General features: G+C 47.4%; 1 protein-coding gene across 24 annotated transcripts in view; it reads right to left on the bottom strand.

Annotated features, from left to right (window-relative positions):
- The window catches only part of ADGRL3 (adhesion G protein-coupled receptor L3), a 439,175-nt gene that overhangs the window by 32,499 nt on the left and 384,435 nt on the right, over positions 1 to 22,241 (bottom strand). For 14 of the 24 annotated variants that reach the window (XM_068941084.1, XM_068941073.1, XM_068941074.1 and 11 more), the window contains 3 exons: positions 9,599 to 9,767; positions 7,242 to 7,367; positions 4,416 to 4,512 (listed from right to left, as the gene is read on the bottom strand). In XM_068941084.1, the coding sequence (XP_068797185.1) occupies positions 4,416 to 4,512; positions 7,242 to 7,367; positions 9,599 to 9,767 (392 nt within the window). Of the gene's footprint in view, positions 1 to 4,415; positions 4,513 to 7,241; positions 7,368 to 9,598; positions 9,768 to 12,754; positions 12,782 to 22,241 lie in introns of all 24 variants that reach the window. The other 10 variants (XM_068941083.1, XM_068941059.1, XM_068941060.1 and 7 more) reach the window with 1 other exon arrangement.

The raw sequence follows: 22,241 nt of genomic DNA on the forward strand, positions 1-22,241 counted from the left end.
GCTGAGAGACATCCCGATGTCTTTTGCGGCCTCCATCCACTCGCATAGCCATTTGGGAGGTGCGGGTCCATGGCTAGATTTCAAAAGCGCAAGTGTGACAGAATAGGAATAACAGTAATGATGTTAATCTCCAGTTCTCTGCAAAAAATACCTTCTTCCTCGAAATCAAAACATCTGCTGTTACAGCTAAGCAGCTACCTGCTCCCTTCTTCTTTTGTGAACCTGACACCGAGGAAAACCCTGCGCCTTGCATTCCCTCCACACCGTCCACTTCTCAGCCCTCAAGGCAACAAGTTGGAGAGGACAGTCCATCCTACCGACGTTCCTGAGCATAGCCTTTTGGTGCGGGTTTTTCAGTATTTCGCCTCCATGGCTGTATCAAGACATCCTAAACCTCCAGAAGACTTGTTTTATCAACCCAGTTCATTTTTTACTTATCTCTTGTGACTGAGCCTGAAATAGCTTCCCGTTGTAACCTCTTACCATGAGCACGCCCAGCCACATCCAGGCTGCTAACTCAGGGCCTCTATACAGCTCCACCGCTATTTTTTGCCATGTGGTGACGCTTTGAGCCAAGCATAGCCCCTCAGTCTTGGCTCAGATGTCGCGAACTCTGCACTGAAGGCAGCAAGGTAGACATGGGAAACTCAAGTCAGCTGGACATCCCGACACCCGCATCCCAGCTGCATCAGTTTCTAGCCAGGCAAGGACTATAACAAAACGCAGGCTTGGGGACTTTACAAACGCACTGTTCCTCAGTGAATTACAGTCTAGTCATGCCTAAATTAAATGAAGGCCAGCACACACTGCAGGGCAGGAATGCAGAAAAAACAGTGGACAACATTAAAAGAATCATGAGCGCTGGGAGATGGGGAAAGCCTCAGAAGCAACGTCCACACATCTTATCATGTGGAGATCGGAGTTACGGACAAGCTGGAGGGCCTTTGAGATCAGGGCCTCAAAGCAGCGGGTGCAAGTGCAAGTTTTCGATGCTGGGAGAAGAAATATTGCGTGCACAATAGATGTGAAATAGATGACAGAAAATCCAGCCAGACCTATGGTGGGAAAAATGGGGGTGAGGTGGCAAGAGTTGGGGCGCTAGGAGCTGGAAATCAGTGCGACCTGGAAGCAGTACGTGTCCACGGTGGCAGACTGGTGTACTCTTCATTTGAAGACAGATGAGGAAATTTCTGGTGTGTTTCTATTCCCTTCCTCCTGATTGACAGTGGTATAACGAGGCAAAAACCACACAGGTACCAAGCAGTGATAAGCAAGCAGAAACGAGGCCGGAAATGTTTTGCACTAATCCGTAACTAGAAGTTGCCTTTAGGAAACATCTGAAATGGTTGTGCAGGTCTTTGGAGGGAAGAATGGGTGTGCTTTTCATTAGACAGTGCATTACATCAGGCAAGTATGGGGTTATGCCTTAAATTCCTGGTAGGATAAATGAGAATACAATCAGGCAGGAGGTGAAAAAACAGGGTAATGGTCAGCTACTCTGGGGAGTAGTAGATGAAAGAGGAGCTTGAGCTGAAAGAGCTCATATCTGCGAGTCAGAAGAAGAAAATAGTTATACGTCTACAAGAGGGATGCGCTAATACAGACACAATATTCCAGGCTGATGCCCAGGAGATTCACGGAAAAGAGGATGGGACGGTACAGCAGATGGATAACTGCTGCCGATGGTAATACGGGAATTGGGATAGCAAGAACAGATTTGCCTGGGATGTTAGCAAGCAACAGGGGACTGCGAGAACTGTGAAGGCAATCAAGGTGAAAAAATGGCTTAAATGGAGGAGGAGCCCAGGTGGAGGATGTCCCTCTTCTTTCCACTTCCACGACAGAAGCGTGGTGAGTCAGCGCGGGCCCAGGACACGGAGAGGGGGCGTCGAGCCAGGAGCTGGAAGACGGGGGAACTGGGGAGAAGAGATCATCTTCTTATGGTTTTTGAAAGGCGCTTGCTGTCTGAAGGCTCAGGGAAAAAAAACAGCGCGCAAAGCAATGTTTAATATGCATACTTTGAGAGAAAAGGTGTCTAGTATTTAGCTGAAGCGTTGCCAGAATGGAAGTCATGTCCTTAACCACCAGACTGACGTGTTAGTCGATGAGTGTCTCTGGTAAGCGGGCAACCATTAACGAATTTACAAAGTGGCTGGGACGGCTGAAGAGGGACTTCTGAAAGGGTACGCGAGCCTCTTGTGTCAACCGCGGGCAGGCAGAGATGCTAAACATACAATTCCAGGCTTGTAGTTTACTCCCCTGAGCTTTTCCTGTGCATTTGTAAATAAAACATTAATGAAATGGCTCCTTTAAAGCTTGATATATAGTAAAGTATTAAGAGGAAGACAAGAACTGTGAAAATCGCATTGCCCCACTGGTCTATTCGGACGGCAACTATCTCTGGAGAGTCTGAAGAAAGAACTTACGCTTTATGCAAAGCCCTAAGACCACGATTGTGTCTTTTCAGCTGGAATAAACAGGATAAAGTGTGAAATATCTGGAGCGCCATGCAGCTGGATCCCTGTTGATGCCCGCTATATTTTCCTAGCCTAAGTGACCACCTGCTGCTTCGGAGGCGCTAACTCCCAAAGAAATTTTAGCCTCCATTTTGCAGATACTTCTGTCCATTGGAAAAGCAAGTAACAAATATTGTATCTGCTGGTGTGAAAAAGAGTGTGTGTGTGTGGGGGGGGGGGGGGGGGGGTGGTGTGCCTACAATAGCTCCAGTTATTCAAGCCACCAAAGCGTCCCACCTAAAAGCATCGGTGCAACCTTTCTTCCACTGACGAGCCTGGAAGATCCTGTTTGCTGAGGCAGTTCCCTTGGTATTGCAGAGCGAGACAACTTCTGTGCTAGCTAAAGGACCGTATGCATGACGTTTCCCGACGTGCATTTCATGTATGACATACGTTTTTGTTTGCCCGAGTGATGGACGGCAGAGGGGAACGGCAGTCCCTGCTGTAACCTCTGTGCGATAAGCAGTCCTCCTCTAAATCAGCCCGGGAAAAGCTTGGTTGTATCTCTCCTGTCTTTGATGCAAAGATGGAGAGAGATGCAAGGGCAATGCACATGGATAAATCAATTTGAATGGAGGCATTTGCAGGAACGGCATCCTATAGACTTCTTTATCAACAAACCTTCAGGGCAAAAAGAAATTATCAATGCATGAAAGCCATCAGAGCAGGCTGTGGGATAAGAGTGCACCGCCACCTCAACTACCCTGCTCTCCCCTTCGCGCTGATTTGAGCAACACGTATAACGACTGGGAGAGCTGAATCCAATGTCCTTAGTTGCCCAGCACTCAGCGTTACTAACCGTGGATTCAAAGCCCTTCAAGCCTGTCCTCAGATTGCTAGTCATGCCGAAAGACTCGATAACATCAGTGGGAAATCTGTCCGAGTAAAGACTGGATAAGAACCAAAGTCCCAACTCACTTCTCGCTTGAGTTTTGTGGTCAGACACCTCCCCCCTCCCCCAAGACTGGAAATACCTTTGCTTTTCACCAACGTAAGGGAAGACCTGGGCTCGCTAATCCAAACCCCGGCCCCTCTTGATGCCAGCAGAGATTGGGTAGAGGCAGGACACAGGACTCGGCCCCTAGTTTCTGAAGGTAAGCCATCAAGTAATTGCACTAGAGGTGAAAGAAACCAATCCCTGAGGCTTTGAATTTTTTTTTTTTCTGGTATTCCCTCACAGTCAATTTCCCGTAAACCATTCAAAAGGATTAAAAAAAAAAAAAAAGAAAGAAAGAAAAAAGCCATTCAGCTTCCCTCCTGTGCCAGGCACCCCATTTTGTTCGGCATGGCTCTATTGCTGCACGTTTCTCATAGCCTCTCCTCCGCAGACGTCTATCGAGCTCATACGAGCCGGGCGCTCCGACTAGACGTCTATTAACATCAGCGGAGACGATTTTGCTCAGACCAGCGCACGGTTTTTCTCTGTTCGGCTGTTCATTTTTTGCTTCCACAAAGTGGATAAAATTGCTATACACCCAGGACAATGACAAATTCTATGAGGCTTTAACGCAGACCACGCAGCGCCGCAACGGCCCATTTTCGCTGGCAGCAACGAGGCCTGACACCCCGCTCGCTCACGGCACCAGCGGCGCGCGGCGGGAAGGCGGAAGTCTCTTCCGAGCTTTTTTTTTTTTTGGGGGGGGGGGAGAAGGGGGGGTTTCCTAACTTCCTTCCAGAGATGACACTTCTTGAAAATGCATATGTGAAAATAAAGAAAAGAAAAACGGAAACAACCGCCACGAAACCTCCTCCCAGTTAATACCGTAACATTTTGCAAGGGAGAGATTAAAAGTCCAGGGACGTTTGAGGTTGGGGGTGGGGGGAGAGGGGGCAACACATTTTGGACTCCTTAAAGCCACCACGATAGAGTTAGAGATAGGAAAAATAGTTTATAATTACCTCTGTTGAGTGAAGCTGAACTGTTTATATCTCCAGTAATAAAGGAAGACTCGGACTGCTTTCGAACTGTGTCATTCCACATCCTACGAATCCGGCTCTGAGGAGGGATTGAACCACAGCAGGTAATGAATTTTTAGCAGCGGCAGACCGGTTTCTTTCTGCCTCACTACAGACGGCTCTTGGCACGTCTAGCTCACGATGAGACTCGTTTCTGCCCAGCGGTAAGCGAGCGGTTGCTGCTTCGGTATAACCCGCCTAGTGCCGACCGGACGCTGCCTGCCTAACTTGGTGGCGCGAATGCCTACCGCAAACACGAGGTGCCTGATAGCACTGCCCGGATTGCTTACAACTTAATTAAAAAAAAAAAAAAAAAAAAGCAATGGAAATTATACACGAGAAAAACCTCAGGCCCGTGCAAGCTACAGGTTCACCAACATGAGTCGTCAAATAATGGGAAAACAACCTGCGCACCGAAGCATGCACGCTTCCCGTATCGCCTCAGACGGCTTGCGTCTATTTTTGTGAAGGGTAACAGAAGAGCTGATGTGCGTCTTGGTGTCCCTGGATGAACGGGAGTTTTCTGTAGCTACTATCCATCTTGGGGAATATCAGTTAAAAATACAGCCGCAAATAAATGACTTCTATTCCCCTCCTGAAAAACGTGTGGTGATTTTGCCATCTGCGTACATCTCCCGCTGCCAGGGAAACAGTGTCCCGAATGCGCTGGCCTTCTCTTTTGTTTCTCAGCGATGCTGCCGAGTATTTATCTCCACGGCTTTTACATCACTCCGTGTCTCTATCTCTCCTTCCCAGCTCCACCTTGCAAAATACCCTGAGCAGCTCAACCGCAGTCCCCGTGCCAGCACAGCTGGGGAACCCCAAGCCCTGTCTGTGGACAGGACCCACGCTGTCCAGATACCGGTCATCCCAGTTCGGGCTGCTCCTGAATCTCACCTGACCCCCGGGAGGAGGACGGACGCATCCCACGGGTGCGTGAAGGTGGCGGTTTGGGGCATCGGGGAGGGGACCTCTTCCTTTCCCTAGCTGAGGGGCTGAAAAGCCAGGGGCGCTCCATAGCGGGATCCTGGCCGTGCAAGATCTGCCGAAGCTTACTCACTTGGCCACAGCTGGAAAGGGCCTCCCACTCCACTCGCTAATTATATATTGATGGCATCTCCTGGTCATTCATTAGCCCTTTATAAATGGAACCACAGAGTAACATGTGACCCATGCACTTTTGTAGCAATTACTTTGCACCTGGGCATTTCATCTATTGCATTTCTCTGACATGATCCAGTGTGGTTTAATTATTCTGTTTCCTAAGTGCTTTTCAGGGAAGAAAGGCATCTGATGAGTTTCCCTCCTCTTGGACTTTGCTATTGAAAAGTTTGGGGTCAGATACACCAACCTCACCACCTCAGGTCTCCACCCGTTCTCCACTGCGCACGTGAGGCTTCTCCTGCCTACGCCAGGTCCCGGGCCCTTCCACCCCTTCCAAGGACAAGGCTCCGTGGGCGATGTGACCTGCCTTGGTACCTCAAATCTCAGCCTGTTGCAACGGGACTGCTGCCAGGACAGGTGGTTCACCCTCCCAAGGGCATCTTTTCTCAGGCTGAGACTGCCAAGACGGAGGACCCATTAAAGTCACCTTTTCTTGGCAAGCAGGACACCTACCCGCTAGCTGAGTTGCAAAAAAAACCAATGGATTTCAAAGCAGCCACTCAAATGTTGCTGGATAGAGTAAGCTTGGGACAGATGGGATTTTGGGATTGATGTGGCATTTGATGGCCTACTGGGGAGAAGCTCCCTATTCTGTTCCTATTTGCCCTGCATAATATCCAGCCCTTGGTAAATGCCAAAGTGGAGCTCTTGGATGACATCTTGGAAACCATAGAAAATAAATAACAATTGGCTCTGAGACATAAATCGCAAATTATGTTTTCTTGAGAGGTTATAAACTGTTATTTGCTGTGTGTCTTTCATAATTTAATAGTTGAACTGTCAAGTATAATTACTTCCATTAGTAATACTGAATAAATTTCTGTTTGGTTTCTATCGATTAAGAAGTAAGCTTCTTCATTTTATATGAACTGTTCTTCCATAAATCTGTATCTGTACATATAAGTCAGCTTGAAAATTGCTAAGTGCATAAACTAAACAAAAATTGAATTTTTGGATGACCAAACCATAACAAATTCAGTAACTTCATAAGAAAATGTGACCTCCCCCCCACTGGATTCTCTTAAGAGATGTAGAAACTGAACAAAATCGAGTGAAGCAAGGAATCGATCAAATCAGTGAACGTCAGAAAGCGAGCTCTTTCCTGGCAGAGGCGACTGCAGGACTCGGTAGTCTTTTTTTAGCAAGAAAAATACTTGGCTGTTATAGTATCATTACTGTACACGGCAAGAGTGGTGACAACAACCTTCAGCGCGTGTCAAGGACACGCCAGGTGGCTTTTGCAGAGGATGGAACAGAACTGACAAAATGCTACCGGCTCCCGGTCCCCCTGGAGACTGCTGAGGTTGTGAGCACCCACCTGCCTCGTGAAGGCAAAATTTGGGCTTTTGATTCTCGTCGCAACTATATAAAAGGTTTCTGGAGGCACACTAATTGCCGTGACCACCCAAGGGAACCAACCGTGGTGGCTTCAGTTCGGGGAGGGAGGGAAGTCCTTCCAGTGGCACTGGGGATAGCGCTAGAGCAGCTCCTTCGGCTCCCACCGGACTCCCTGTGCGAGTGGGGTCGAGGCACGGAGAGGCCACCATCAAGGGGCTCAGCCAGGAGACACGAAGCTCTCGGGCCCGGAGAAGAAACGCCAGTTACCTGTGAGCCTGTGGAGTATCTTCCAGGTGTCCGCGACCCCGAGGTTTTTCCTGAGCCGATGGAGCTCTCTGTACTTTTCCCGCTACAGCAATGCGTGCGCAAGCATTTCCCATACTCCTTACGGACCTGAGCCAACGAAACAGGAAGGGCTGTTAACAGGCAGGTCCTCCTCCAACAGTCACGTTTCACATGGGCATCGCGGTCACTGGGCCAGCTCCTCGCCCGGATTAAAGCCCTGCCACCGCGCTGGCTTCACAGGAACCACGCTCCCTTGTGCCAGGTGAGGCTTTGACCAAGTTTGAGGTCCGAGTACGTCAGATTTTGGACAATAATACCCAGAAATCAGACGGGGCCAGACTGAAAATGCACGGACTGTATGGAAAAGGCAGGTCACATCGCCCACCCATGGAGAAAAAAAAAAAAAATCCATATATGCACACCCAAAACCCCCACAGAGGTTACTTGCAGCACACAGTGCTCAGTTAGCTGTGAAATCTCCCTAGACTGACTATAAGCATTTCAAAACTCTACAAAACAACTGTTTAAATAGCAAATTACAGCTTTTTCATTATGCTTTTCCTTAAGCACTTGAGACAACCACAATACCACGAGTGCCCAATATGCTCGAATGCCTAATCAATCCTTTGCTGAGAGAAAATAATTCAATTGCTTTAATTAGCCACCCACTGCTTCCTCACTGCATTTTTTTTGCTGATTTTCTAGTCCATGACAGATAGGAAGGGAAAAGTTTTTTTTTTTTTTTCCTCTCTCTTCCTCAAATAATTCCTCCCTCAGCTCTCAGGTCAGAAGACTCATTCACCTACCACCGGCCTGTGGTCTCCTTTCCTCTACACCGCCATCAATCAGGAGCAATTTCAGAGTAAACAGTGATGGTTTAAGGGTACAAACTGCCTCAAGGCAGATGAGCGCGTGGTCTTTACGTTCAAAATGAGCCCTCTGAGAGCCGGCCAGGATCTGGTGCCACTCCGGTGAGCTGCGATCCATTTGCGAGATGGATCGGACCGGGCTGCGCGGGAGGTAGGGAGGATGGTCCAGAAACTCAACCTGCTTGTGAAAGGGGGCACCTGAGTGCCTAATGGGCATTTTGGAGCACGTTTGGCTAAAACTAAAGCTTTTCCGTCTATTAGGATGAATTAAATTAAGACAAAATGAGAAGGAGCAAAGCTCTGACCCCAGAAAGCCTCCCTTCAGGCTCAAGAGTGCCTTGCTATAATACACTTTATGTATGCTCTCTTAGGCCAGATCTCACTTTCCAGTTGAGCCCATAGGAAAATTTCCACTAATCTGAGTAGCACTGCAGAAAGCCCTGGGCCTTTTGACGGAGAGCAGACCTGAGTAAGACCCTACCTTTGCCCAGTGAGTCATTTTACCAAAAACCACTGGTCACACAGAGACTGGGACCCAGATGTCCACGTGTAAATTCTCCCCTGTGTTTACCCTGGGTACAGAAACTGGCCTTCAAAACCAAGATGTACACCAGAAGCCATCAGGAGACAGGCACAGAGTTGGAGAGCGCTGCACGACTGAATTTTAGTGGAAAATAAAACGGTTCTTAAAAATATTTATTACTGATTGCCAGCAGCTGTAAGTCTGATCTTCATCACACGCACAGACAAAAATTCCTTTTTTAAGCAGCGTTCACCCAAGTTACTCTGCTGTTATCTTGCAAATGTTAATTGGGTCATACTTCACGTTGCACCACGAAACATTTATCGCCCTCGTTTTGAGGAAGATTTCCAAAAGCGCAAATTGGGATGAAAAGATGCAAAGGCCGACGACCTGTTGCAGAACTTTAGTCTTTCAGGTCTTTTTAAAAAAAAAAAAAAAAAAAAAAAAAGCGAGGGAAGCAGCCCCTGCCACATACCATCCCCAGCACATACTGCCACGGAAAGGGACACTTCCCTGCCAGATTGCCCGGAGCGCAGAAGAGGCTGTGAAGCCCTGCATCGCTCTGAACGCTCAGCCACGCGAATAGCCTCCGTGATGCTCGCGGACTCGCTCCGGCGTCCGACCGGTGTAAGGGAAAGGAGGATCTGGCTGACAGCAGATAAAGCCCTTTGAGGGGTTTCCCGCTCCCCCGCCGACTGCGAGCTGCCTCCAACGCGCTCATCGCCAGCACCCCGCCTGCCGAAACGCCGCTGCCGCACGTCTTAGCTATCCCCTCGTTCCCCCGCATCCCTCCGCTTTCCCGGCTAAACACCACCCTTACGAGGCGCCCGGAGACCAACCCGCTCGACAGGAATCCCGCGCGCGCCGATAACGCGACGCTGCGGATGTCAGGCAACGCAACACCCCCGCTACCGCCGCTCTTGCTGCCGAGAACCGTCTTGGCTTACCTTTTTCTGGAGGACACAATGGAAAATGAATATAAACATTCCCTGCAGAGAATTGAATATGGTGAAGAGATAGGCCATGATGACTGTGCTTTCGTTAATGTACATGAGTCCAAAGGCCCAGGTCAGTCCTAGTAGGCAGAGTAGGGCTATTGCACCTATAACCCAGGACCTGTTAGGAGAAACAAAACAAAGAGAGAGAGGCGTTAGTCTTTCATCCGCGAAAGGACTGCACATGTCTACAAGCAGGGACGACTTGGGCCGTCACTTCAGCAAACAGAAACTAATGTCTCTAAATGAGCTGTTGGGATTTTTGTCTTGAATTGAATGTTGCAGTTTGCAGGTCTTCGAGCTTGAGGAAAAGACACGGACATGGAAATGTTACGAGCATGGCAATTCATCACAACCAAAGCATATCTGTCCCCACGATATTTCTGCTTCATTCTTTAATGTAAAAGCAGTGCATATGTAAATGATATGGAGATGCTGTTTCTGCAAATGGCAGGAGAAAGAAAACACACCAGCCAAAACAACAAACCTAAACGCCACTTTGCTAGTGTCCGCCGGCTTCACTGGGGCAGAAGTGCCAGCTGGATTAGCTTCTCTCAGCTTAACACCAAGACACATTTAGGGCTGCATTTTAGCTAGTCTCCCATCTGCCCATAAGCAAGCTAAATCACGGCAAGCAGGTGGGCAAGCCCTGCCTGCTGGCCAGCTCAGCTCTGCACAAAGCAGCTCCCTGCAATGCTGCTTCGCACTTCTTCCACCCTCTGAGGGGGGAAATACATATATATTATGCGCTCACACACCCGATTTGCTCAAACTGCAGCTGCCGCCACGCTTTGGCCCTGGGAAACTCGGGTGCGATCCTTCTTTGTAGCTGCCATCAAGCTACGATTGCTGCTTGCTCCAGCCCAGGAGGGAACCAGGAGCTGGGGTGCAGCCAGCGCTTGCTCCTAGCACGAGATAAAGTGTGCCGTGCAGGACGGGGATGGAAGGGGAACGGGGTCCTGCTCCAAACCATACCGCTAGCTTTCCATTTGCCACTTCACCTACAACTTTCAAAGACCCGCTCCTGCAAAGGGGAGAGAGTCCAGTTCCCCCCGGTAACCAAAGACCTGGATTTTCTTCCGTCTTTCCCTAACGTAAGTCAGATCTAACACCACAGGAACGAATGCAATGATGCTGGCGTAGCTGTCGGTCACCTCTCTCTTTGCTCCTCTTCCTCGTCCCTTCGACCCTCTGGCTCCCCAAAGCCCCTCGGCTTCCTCGCCCAGCCCCTGAAGCACCCTGGGGTGGCTGCTCCCCCCTGTGCAGCGCCAGGTGGCTTCAGCCTTGGAGCTACTTGGCCTGGCTCTGGGCTTCCACCTGCTGAGCAGAGCACGGGGCAGGGGGGAGGAAGATGACGAGGAAGGCGCTTCGGGGGAAACCCAGCCATGCACAGCTCGGGCCAGCAGCAGCTACTGTCGCGGCTCCACGGCAGCTCTGACTCCTTCTGCTTTCAACGGGGCTTGTCACTAACAGAAGCACACTGTTGTCGTATTTATGTTTTGCATTGTTTTTTTTTTCTTTAAATATTAGAGAGAAAATGGAGCGTTACGCCTTCCACTGAAGTTTATAAGATACGTATCATTTAACCACGCAACTGAAAGAGCTCCCTACGGTAACCACTTATTTAGGCACTTCTTTAAAAATCACTATTATGTATCTAGCAGACCAGAACAGCTCCTTTGAAGCATTTCCAGTCAGTCCTACTAATAAATATTTAGCAGTATGCAAATCGAAAATGCACTCTCAAGATCTTTCTGAAAGGTAGCCACCAGATAATGTTGACAGCTTTAACTGCTTGGTATGTTTTTCTCCCCGAGATCCCACCATCAGTGAGAGCACATTAAGATCTTAATTGCATGCCAGTTTTAAAAATACAAATCAATTTTTTTTTTTTCCTGAAAAAAAATCCAACATATAAAGTGGAAACCACTTTCCTCTCCCCCTTTCTGCTCTACGGTTGGAAGGTTGCTGCCTTTCAAAAGGCTTTTGAAAATGGTCCACAGGATATCAGAAAACTATTTTGTTCTGAATTGCAGCCAATTCTGGAACCCGATTACAGAGCCTTTGACTGCAGAGGTGCACAGGAGTCAAAGGGTTATTTAACAACAACGGAAACGTGCTACCTTCACTGAGGGAAAGGGCTCTTTGGGCGAGAAGACCCTCACCGTGCAAACAGTACGTGATACAGTGCTGGCCTTCAGAAAACAGACCTGCAGATAAAGAGGGAGTGGAGGTTCCTTCAGACAGCTCCATTCCCTGCCCACAGGAAAAAAGAACCAAAGCGTGGAGGAGAAGATGGGGATGAGACCGGGAGAACGAACACAAAGGACTCTTCACCAGAAGAACAAACTGAAAGTCTACGGCGAAGCTGATTCGCTTCCTTTTTGTGCTACTGTGCTTTATTTTTTGGTTGCAGGACAAAAAGCACGGATGCTCTAAGGCATGTCTTTTCTAGGCATTTTTGGCTTTCTTCTTTTTTTTTTTTTTTCCGTTCGGTTTGTGGTTTTTCTTTTGCTCTCTGTACAGACTTGCTGTTGTTTTTTTCATAGTTTTGCTTTTCTGTGATGCAATTTGATAGTATTAAGGAAACAAAACCATCGTCTGTTGGCACAATGGAAAATTTGAAATTAGGGACAATTGGGTATTCCAATGTGTACATCTCCTAGGCACTGAAGAGGGCTTTACCTGGGCTGCTCCCATTGACCAGAACGGGAATCACCACACACACACACCTTTCTGAAAATTTACTTCTCTACTGCATTAGCTATAAAGCACGCTCAGTGACAGAGCGCGGTGCACCAGAGGGTTGCTATTGGTAAAACAAGTCTGTACCACACACGACTACTTAGGTAATGTTCACATGGAATTCAAGTAATGTCCAATCAAGGAATATAAAGCAGATACAGCAACAAAATTGGTTGGCAATACATAGGCAGCACATTTACGCTGCATGTTAGCTGTATGCCCGGTCATTTTCCTGCACAGTTTGCTCTTCTGCCTCAAATGCGAATGACAGAAGCTTTAATGATTTTTCAATATTGATCTGACAGCCGGTTCATGGGACCACACTGATAAATGCAATTTATCAGCCATTCAGGTCATTCTTACTTGATGAAGGGTCTGTTATCCTCATAGCTAAAGAATGCGTAGACATAAAGACAAGAACACCAACATTAGAAATATAACGACAGAGCGAATATCGCTTACTGCTAGGCCCCCTCCCTTCTCTCGCCCGCCGTCACCGAAGCCAAAGGTAGACCCACAACCCACATCGGGTGCCCCCAGTACACCCCAGCCAGGCTGGCTCACTGCATCACCCTGAGAAGCAAGCACCATTAGCCGAGCGCTCCAGCCACCCCTCAGGGTGCCTCTGATGCCGACTGTGCAAACGTCCATTGACTCTGAAATCTGCTTAAAAAAAAAAAAAAAACAGTGCTATCTTGGGAGGACGCGAATTTTGAAACTGCAGTGCAGCCGCCCTAGAAAGCCTTCGTGCCTTCACTGCTCTTTGTTTGCTGTAGCGTATTACAAGAATCTCTTCGTTGCTGTCTACTTTTCCACAACTGTAACTCCCGAGTTGCCTACTTATGAGCTGGACTGCAGTGTTATCTTCTTTTGACGATAATGGCATTAGGACCTTCTAAAACCCTGGGTGACCAACGGCATCAGCCCATTTCCTCCCGTTTCCTAGGAAAGGACAAAGAAAGGACTCGGCCAAAAGTGAAAAGCAGTCTGCTGTAGTTACTTAAGAACAAGCTACGATGGGTCACTCAGATTTTGGCAACTGGGAGGAACCAAGATTATTTGCAGCCAGTTTTCCCAGGGGAATCACCCAGACCTTCGGGGACTGACTCTGTCCGCAATCCTGCCCGTAAGCCTGAGTGACATGCCACACACGGGGAGAGAAGGCCATCTCCAGGCTCCCTCTCCTCTCCCCGCATCGCTCTCTTCGCTCTTCCGACCCTATGAGATGGAGGCCGGTTCAATATGTTCATCTCGTTACCCCTGGCAATGCAGCTGGGGTTAATGCAGCCTGCTGAGACCTCCTTCGGTCAATAGTGACAAACTGTCAAGCTCTCCATGCCATCGCACAAACCTCTCCTCTTGGAGAGGACCCATTGCAGCCTGGGCTAGAAAGAAGCACCAGCACAGCTGCAGCGTTGAGGATGTGTTAAGTGCAACGGTTTTCAGCAGTAACTTTTGATCGAGAGGGACACTAAGTATGTCCAAGATGAGGCTTTGTTTTATGTCCTCCTAACAGCTACAGCCATGTAGGGACAGTTTCTGCCTGTGCTTGCACGTGCCTGAAGCCACAGAGGGGCTGCCTGAGGATCAACGGGAGCAGGGTCTACCCCTCATTGTACGAAGATGGTTTCACACAGTGTACTGTACAAAAATCTCCCCTTTTCCTCACACGTTGTCCTGGGCTGAGCCAGAATAGGCAGTGAGGCTGCCAGTCCCAGCTTTGCCCTGGCGGGGTCACCACGGGTGCTTGGGGAAGGGAGGGAGAAGCAGCCAAATGGGCTGATGTGGCGCAACATCTGCTCAACCCCCTGCTACGAGCAGTGAGACATGAGCAGAAGACCCATCTCACAGATGTGCTGGCAGCATGTGCTGGGGGTATTTTAGGGCTACCCTCTCAAAGCCCGTGGGCGTGCTCAGGACGAGAGCAGGATGAGGCTGGCAGTAAAGCCAGCGTGCACCAACCACATCCCTGGATCACTGGCCCAGCCGCCAGCACCTGCTAAGCCCCACCGCTGTTGTCTCCCACCTCGGCAGCCCTACGCCACCACAAGGACCTCCTGCCGCAGCATCCCAGGGCTGAGTCCTCCCCTCCTCCAGTTCCCTGTGATCAGTACTTCCCCACAGCATAGCTCCTTCACACTGGGAAGGGACAGAGCGACGGTTCCCACCACGCAGGACAAGAGCGGGGCAGGACTCATGCAGCTCTGCCATGACCCCTATCCATGAGGGATGGCCCCCATGTCATTCCTCTGCCCTGTGCTGCTGGAGAGAGCCAGCCGTCTGCTTGCTAGCAAAGAGCACGGACAAACAGACAAGCCAACATAACTTGTCGCTCAAAGACAGTATCTAACACCGCGCGGGGAAAGCACAGAGCGCATCCAACTTGGCGGTCCTCTAACAACAGACAAGTGTGGATGTCATGATCCCAGATCATGGGAAAAGGTGACCCCCAACTCCACGCACGGCTCGCACCCCAAGACGGGCAGCCCTACCACAGAGCAATTAAACGAAAGGTAGACATGAAACCGTCTGGAGCAACGTGTTGTGATCTGAAGCACTTCTGCCCAGAAACATGGACAGGAGCAGGGCATGGAATCCAATCACGGTGCTCGCAGGCATTCAGGTTTCATAGCAAAGATTTTGCTACTGAAATGCAGGTTGTTATTTCTTATAAAAAGAGAGAATTAGGGACATTCTTTACTTTGTTTCTGCTACCCAGACCTTCTCCAAGCTTTTCGGTGATCTGCAGTAGCCTTTCTTCAAGACAAATGAAGGCTCTGTTTTCTCTTTGCGCAGACAAAATGTGAAATCAGTAAACTCTGGCTGCCTTCTAGCTTAAGGATATCATTTTACAGCAGCCCAGGAAAGCACTGTCAAAAATACCTGAGGAGTTTCTGTCCCATTTCCAACTTGTTTGGACATAGATGCACCTTGGTCCCACTGCCTAAAGAGATCAGGTGCCTAAAGAAGGGAAAATTTCAAAGACACTTAGGTTCCCAGTGCCTAAACACTTCAAACCTCTACGCATTTCGCCAGTAAAACTTAGCCTTTTATACCGCACATGAAATATGGATCCTTGCTTTACATTTTACCAACTCAAGTGTTGTAAGAAGCTTAACTCTTGTGCTGGCAACAATTCTAGTCTGAGAAAAATTACTCCAGAATTTTTTTTTTTTCCCTGGGAAAGCGTGGGAAAACTATCAGTGGTGCATTAATACCGTGTTGCTGTCTGCAATACATAAAAGTCATCACCTAGACAGGAGAAAAGTCTTGGGACTGTAAATACTACCAGCCTTAGCTCACAGGAAAATGTAGCTGCTAACTGGAAAACTGAGATTATATTTACTAACGGTACAAGCAAACCATAATCAAATACAATGCTTAGGTAAGTATAAATTGTCAGAAAACCCAGCATAACGTAGCCTGAGAGGCCAAGTTTAAAATGCTTTCTGCAGAAATAATTTCCTCCTGATCTCTAGCAGTAAGGGTGGAATTCAGCCCATTTAATTTTAGCTAGGCAACTCTGATCCCTCCATAGGCTACAGGGGACTGACACCGCCAGAGAGCAATTTATCCCATCCTAGAAAATGTATATAAGGCAAGAGAGTTTCGTCGCTTCCCCCCCCAAATTGCTTTCTCTATTGACTACGGAGGAAACCTGAGTGATGGCTTAGGTGGGGGCTTTGCTTTTGAATACCTGAAGTCTAAAAGCCCGTCTTTAGTGGCTGCTTTATTCCTTTAACCTAGGAAATCTCCCCCCGCCTCCGTATGTTTCTTTGCCACCCAGATGATGGATAGCGGACGGTCTTCCATTCCGTATAAATACCCAATTCATTTTCTAATCTTAAAAAAGCCCTGACTTTACCTTGGGGCAAAGACTTCTTAAGGTTAATTACACATCATGCAAAACTCTTGCAAAATCTTATTTAAGTTAGATGTCTTTCAATTTCCCAAAGTACTTTCTTCTTAAATTATGAGAAAGGACTGTCCGTATTACCTTCTCCGCTCCTGCGATATTTCTAGACTCATCCATTTTGTTAAAGTTGCTAAAATTAGTAACCTAATGCCCTTGTTTAGATGCTTAAAGAATTTCCAGACCAATGCACCCCATGCTACTTTCAATATACCAAAAAGGCAGAGGCTCTGAAATCCCTTTGGCACTTCATACCTTTTTAAAACCCCAGTGTTTCCCTCTCTGCCGTAAGGTGACCAAAATGCCCTAACATACACCACCAGCCCCATACAGGGACACAGACAATCTACAGGTTACATTTTGTAGCGCGGACCACTTCTCACGTGCATGCACGTTAGCAACCCCCTGAGTTATTAAAGCCTTTCCTTTTTGTAGCGGTAAAAGTAAGGCAAGAATTTACCTTCACATCTATCTGTCTTAAAATGCTGCTGGAAAGACAACGCCTATTTATCAAAAAGCAGCTGTTCAACCTTCATTTAAAAATAATGATTTCTGGTCTTCCTACATTGCAAAAAGGGCTTGGTTTTCTATGATATTTAGCAAAAGGTACTTTTTGAGCCACATTTAGAGTGAAGCTACCCCTTTAATAAAAAGCTACATAACTTACCAGCTTCAGATGTTATCTTATTGCTTAGCACTAGATGATTTAATTTTAACTAACTTTAATTTATCATTCTTTTGACAATGTAAAGTATTTTCCCATATTGCTGATATCATGAAAAGCCTGAGGCTTAGCCAGCATGTAGACTGGGTGTTCTGGCCCCAAAATACAGGGTTTGGCTAGGGAGCAAAAATGCCAAAAGGAGTGCACAGTGAACAGGACTTTCAGAAGCTGTTACGGGTGATGAAACCCAAATAAAAATAGATGGATGAAGTGCACCCTCTAAAACATCCAGAGAAACCCAAGGAATTCATTTTAATATGCAGCAAATAACGTACAGAGACAGACATTTCCTGCAGGCAAGTACTAGAGAGACACAAAAAATAAAGTGTGCTATTGTGTCTCACTGCTGTCTGCCAATATGAGGCAGTAGGGATGTTTGTTCTCTTTCCCTTTTTTTTTTTTTTTTTTTTATTTCCAGGATTAGAAAAGATTGATTTATCGAACTTCTGAAAATCTACAGTAAGTAGTCGGAAAGTCCAGAACTCCCCTCATAAAGCAAACAGGTTCATCGCTAATTAGTGAAAGAGCGTCGTCGTGTTGAGAAAAATCAATAGCAAGCAATAAAAGGGCTGCTTAAAGGATTTGTCTTCACATTCTGCGACAAAGTTACCACGCAAATGGCGTGGAGCCAAATCCTGTCCTAATCGTATTCCTTAGGCTGTTAATGTTCATCACATGGGTTTCCACGCAATAAGGCCCAGGATCTCATTTTTTCACTGTCTGGCTACCACACCATCTTTGACAGAGAGCTCGCGCCCTCGGGTTCTCCCCAGGCCACTGGTGCTCTTTTTTGGGCTCTCGTTTTGAAGACGGACCATCTTTCCCTGGCCCATCCTCAGAGGGTTGCATGCCTTGGCCAGCAACCTCAACAGGTTTGTGTGGCCACTGCCAGCGGACAGGCCTGTGCGCGTGCTAGGGGGCCAACTGCACCCAAAAGGGGGAGATGGAGGTGGCTGGTCCCCTGAAGACCTCTGAAACCATCTCATGGGTTAGTAAGACTGGTTTCAAGAAGAAACACCAGGCTTTACACCCCTTGGAGGTCTGGGAAGGTTAAGGGACCTATAAGGCAGATTTTATGCAGGTTGAAAGCTATGGGACTTGTGCCATCAGGTGAAAGACAAAGTTAAAGGACCGGCAAGGGGAAGCTAGAGTGACTTTCCTAAAAGAAGGACCAAAAACGTTTATGTTAGATAGAGATGTAGGGCACCATGGGCACCTTCTGGGTACTGTTTTCCATTTCTCCTTTCCTAGGGAAGCAGAGGGGAGCCTACCGGGCCTCAGCCAGGGGCTACGTCATCCAAGACAGACTCTCAGAAGTGACTTCAAGTTTCTGAGGTCACATCTCTGTGGCTTGGCAGCCTCAGTGGAGGCTTCAGACTTCCACCGATAGTTCTGAAAATTTTAATCAAATGATACTGAATTTCCTTTGGTGCTGCGTGATGCCTGAGCCCAGAGTTTGGGGTGACCTATGCCTGGTCGGGTCTGACAAAGCCCAAACCACCGTTCCTTTCCACCTCAACAGGAGGTGCCTGGAAAGCTATGGCCTGCTTTTGGAGATTGGTTCTTAATTATTGCAATTGGAAAGAGCAATTCTGTTAAGTTCATCTAATTTTCTGTAAGTAATTAATTACCCGCAGAACTGCTTACCCTGTTTGTTTCCTTCCCAACTTTGCAAAGGCAATGCCACGATTATTCAAAACACACTAATGTGCAACCACATATCTGATTGTTTCCGCATGATCTAGATTCAGTAAAGCCTTTAGATACGTTTGTATTTTACAAATAGCACCAGCAGGGCTTGCTGACAAAATACTTAAAATGTATGGCCTTTTAAAACAACAATCATGAGTTATGGTTTCACAGAAAGACTGCAGGCATTTAATATCTTCCAGGACACTCTCTCAAATCAATAACTATTGATTGATTTTTTGTTTTTTTTTAAGTTCTGAAAAGAAGACACCTGTCAGTGGAGAGATTAGTGCCTTACAATCACCGCTCAACGTTAATGCAGCCATCACAAAAACAATAGACAAACAGGCAAAAATCAAAGCCCAAACAGTAAGATATTAACAAACCCACTCTTTGATACAATCAAACAGTACCACTAAAAACACGCATTTCATATCTCAGCTGAGCTTATCGCGCTGCCAGGCCCAAGTGCCAGCTCGCGGGCTGCGTTTGCTTCCTAGCGTCAGGTTATCTGCTCCTGGAGCTGGCATCAAGGGTTGGTTCCACCCTGAAAGGGGACCCTGGGGCTGCTGGGCTCGGAGACTGCCACCACCAGAAGTCAAAGGAGTCCAAAATTGCCCAGTGCAGAACAGCTGGCTGGGAAGTAGAGACTTTCAAAACCCTACTCTTGCATAGCCCATTCAGGTGGTCTCGCTACTTAGTTAGTAGGGTTATATGAAAATCTGAACAACAAACCCATTCTTCAGGCACACGACTATTTATTTATTTATTTATTTATTTGAATTTATTAATTTAACTATTTTATTTATGCAAGCTACCAAGGACCCTCACCTCTTACCAGCTGCAACACCAACTGAGGATCGTGAACGTGCAGGTTTGGGCCTCCTGTACCTGCTGTGCTGCCCGACAGCGCTCACCCAGCACGAGTACTGAGGTGGCAGGACCCCCAGGTTGCACAGGGCCATCGCTGAGCCTTCCTAAGCAACTACAAACGCAGATGTCACAAAGGATTAAAGCGTTTCTATTCAGTAAGCCGTGTCCGCCGTGTAAACCCAATGCAATAGTCAATTCCAGACCCTTTGGCATCACAAATCACTTCCAATCATAGTCTCTTAAGATTTAAAAAAAAAAAAAAAATCTGAAACCAATAGAGTTGACTAAAATCTCAATAGCAAGATACAAAACAATCCTTACTGTCTCCCTATTTTTACAACAGCTAGGATATCTACAAATTAATCTCCCTTTAGTAAAAACATACCTACTACAATTTATTTGTCTGTGCCAGTAATGGGAGCGCTTGCCCCGAAGGAGAAGGAATCTTGCTTTTTCAGAAATCTACCTCATTCCTCATTGCACCAAAACCACTATGTTTACTTTTTCTGCATTTCAATCAGCTGGGTAAATAAAACTAGATTGGTAAACCTCTGTTCCTGCCAGCACAATACGGCTGTGTTAAACAAAGGATTTTATTTAAACGGTTCTGCAGATGCTTTTTGGAAGTTCTATTTAACCTCTACTTGCACCTTTATAGCTAACTTTTCAGCGTTCCCTATGACTTAAGAAACCCCACAGGACTGAAACAACAAGCTAATCCGGGGGCTGGAATTAGTCATGTCTCTTTAAATAAAATACATATGTTAAAGCAAGAAAATGAGCAGATAATCACCTACACCCATACAACATATGGGGAGCGCAGGCTATGGAAACGGTTTGGGAAGTTTAAAAGGAGGCACGTTTTCCAAAGGGGCTTCTCAGTTTGGCGCCTCATGCTGTGGTACACCTGACGATAACTTCCAGAATGACAGAATTTGTCTACCACATGTAACTTCCCTCACCCCACGCCTCCTCCAAACTGGGTCGGGCTCCCTGGAAGAACGCAGATTTGGCTTTACGAGGCTGTAGATAGCAATACCAACTGCTGAGTCTTTGCGTTTGGCTCCTTACGTTTCACTTTTAGGTGGCGCGTTCTCAAATTTGTTTCTGTAAGCATGCGAGCGAGACACTCTTGGGAAAATATAAGAGGAGTAAGGCCTCTGGGCCCTCTCTGAATCATCAGCATCCTCATGCAGAGCAGTGCCTGAGGTTGACATGGCCTCCCCTACTCTCGTGGACACAGGTAAATGGGTATTTCCCCACTCCCACCACCTCCTCCTGAGCTTAGTTTTCTGTGATCGACCCTAGCACGGCCTAGAAAGCTACGGGATGTATTTCTTTACAGGACAGTCATAACCTGAGGAATGCAGCTTTTCACTGCAGAGTGAATTCAAGAGAGAGAAATTAATTACCGAAGTCAGCTGAGAGGAAGCGGCTTCCTTTAAATCAGAAATTGAGAACATACACCTTATAACTCATGCATTAAATCAGTGCCGTGTGCCTTGAGCCCTGGACCACTTGGAGCTCCCACCGCAGCCAGCAGGCATGGAGGTGGCGGGTGTTCATTTCAGCGTTGGCAGGGTTCACCTTTTGGGGTGGGATTGATTTCTGGAGGCCGCAGGGCAGGACATTTCTGGATCATTCATGTTAACGGCATTTCAGCAAGTGTTTTGTGAATCTGGCCACAACAACTGAAAACGTTCTCTCCCGCGTGTTTAGGATAAACACATTTTCAAGGGAATTTCAGTTCTTTGATATAGTGTTTACTCTATTGTTTAAGAAGAAGGGATGGTAACAGGTTTGCGCAAGAGGAAAGAAAGCTGCAACAAAAGCACAGTGATTAATGCCAGGATTAAACTATCTTAAGGCCCTTAATCAACGATGCCTCTTTAGAAACGAGCAGAGCTCCCAGCCAGGAGTCTAGACATTCCTATCTAAAAGAAAGGAAACCCAGACTCCGAAGAGGACTTTTGGGTGGGTTTCTTCCGCAGTGGACGAATGCTTCTGACAAACCCGGGACTACGGCCTGGCTTCCTCCTCTTTGAGAAGGTCCCCAGGAGTTGCGCTTTCTAAAGAGCATCCAGGTGGCACCGAGGCAAACCGCGTTCTACCGCGGCTAACACAGCAACGCAGCAAAGTCAGACAAAAGAAAAGCAAGCTGACAAGACCCTCCTCCTCCTGCCTTCTCTTTAACGGGTCTGTAAATGCGCTTGGCAGCAAAAGCCAGCGTGTCGCCCTTCCAAAGTAAATAAAATAAAACCCCGTTGCCACATACTGCACCGCAGAAGAATGTCAGGACGTCTGGTTTGGCTACGTGCGACGCTAACAAGCCTCGCCACAGCAAGGGAGCGGGGGCAACGGCCCAGAGCAAAAAGTACATGGGGGAACTTCAGAGGAAAGGTTGTCTCTTTAAGCAACAAAAAAGACGACTTCTGGTCTCGGGTAGGAGAAACGAGGTTTCACTCCCTCCCCTCCAGCTGTGGGAAACACGTTAAGACACCTACGTAACTCCAGGTACGGGAGATGTCCAGTCCTACTGATAAAGTCCTTTAAGCTGCTTACAGGACTTGCCTTTTATTGATTAAACAACTGCTCCTCCCACCCAATTTTCCTCCACTTTCCTGTTTAAGATCCATTTCGGGAAACTGTAA

This window comes from Struthio camelus, chromosome 4 (assembly GCF_040807025.1).
Source record: "Struthio camelus isolate bStrCam1 chromosome 4, bStrCam1.hap1, whole genome shotgun sequence".
NCBI classification, from domain to species: Eukaryota; Metazoa; Chordata; class Aves; order Struthioniformes; family Struthionidae; genus Struthio; species Struthio camelus.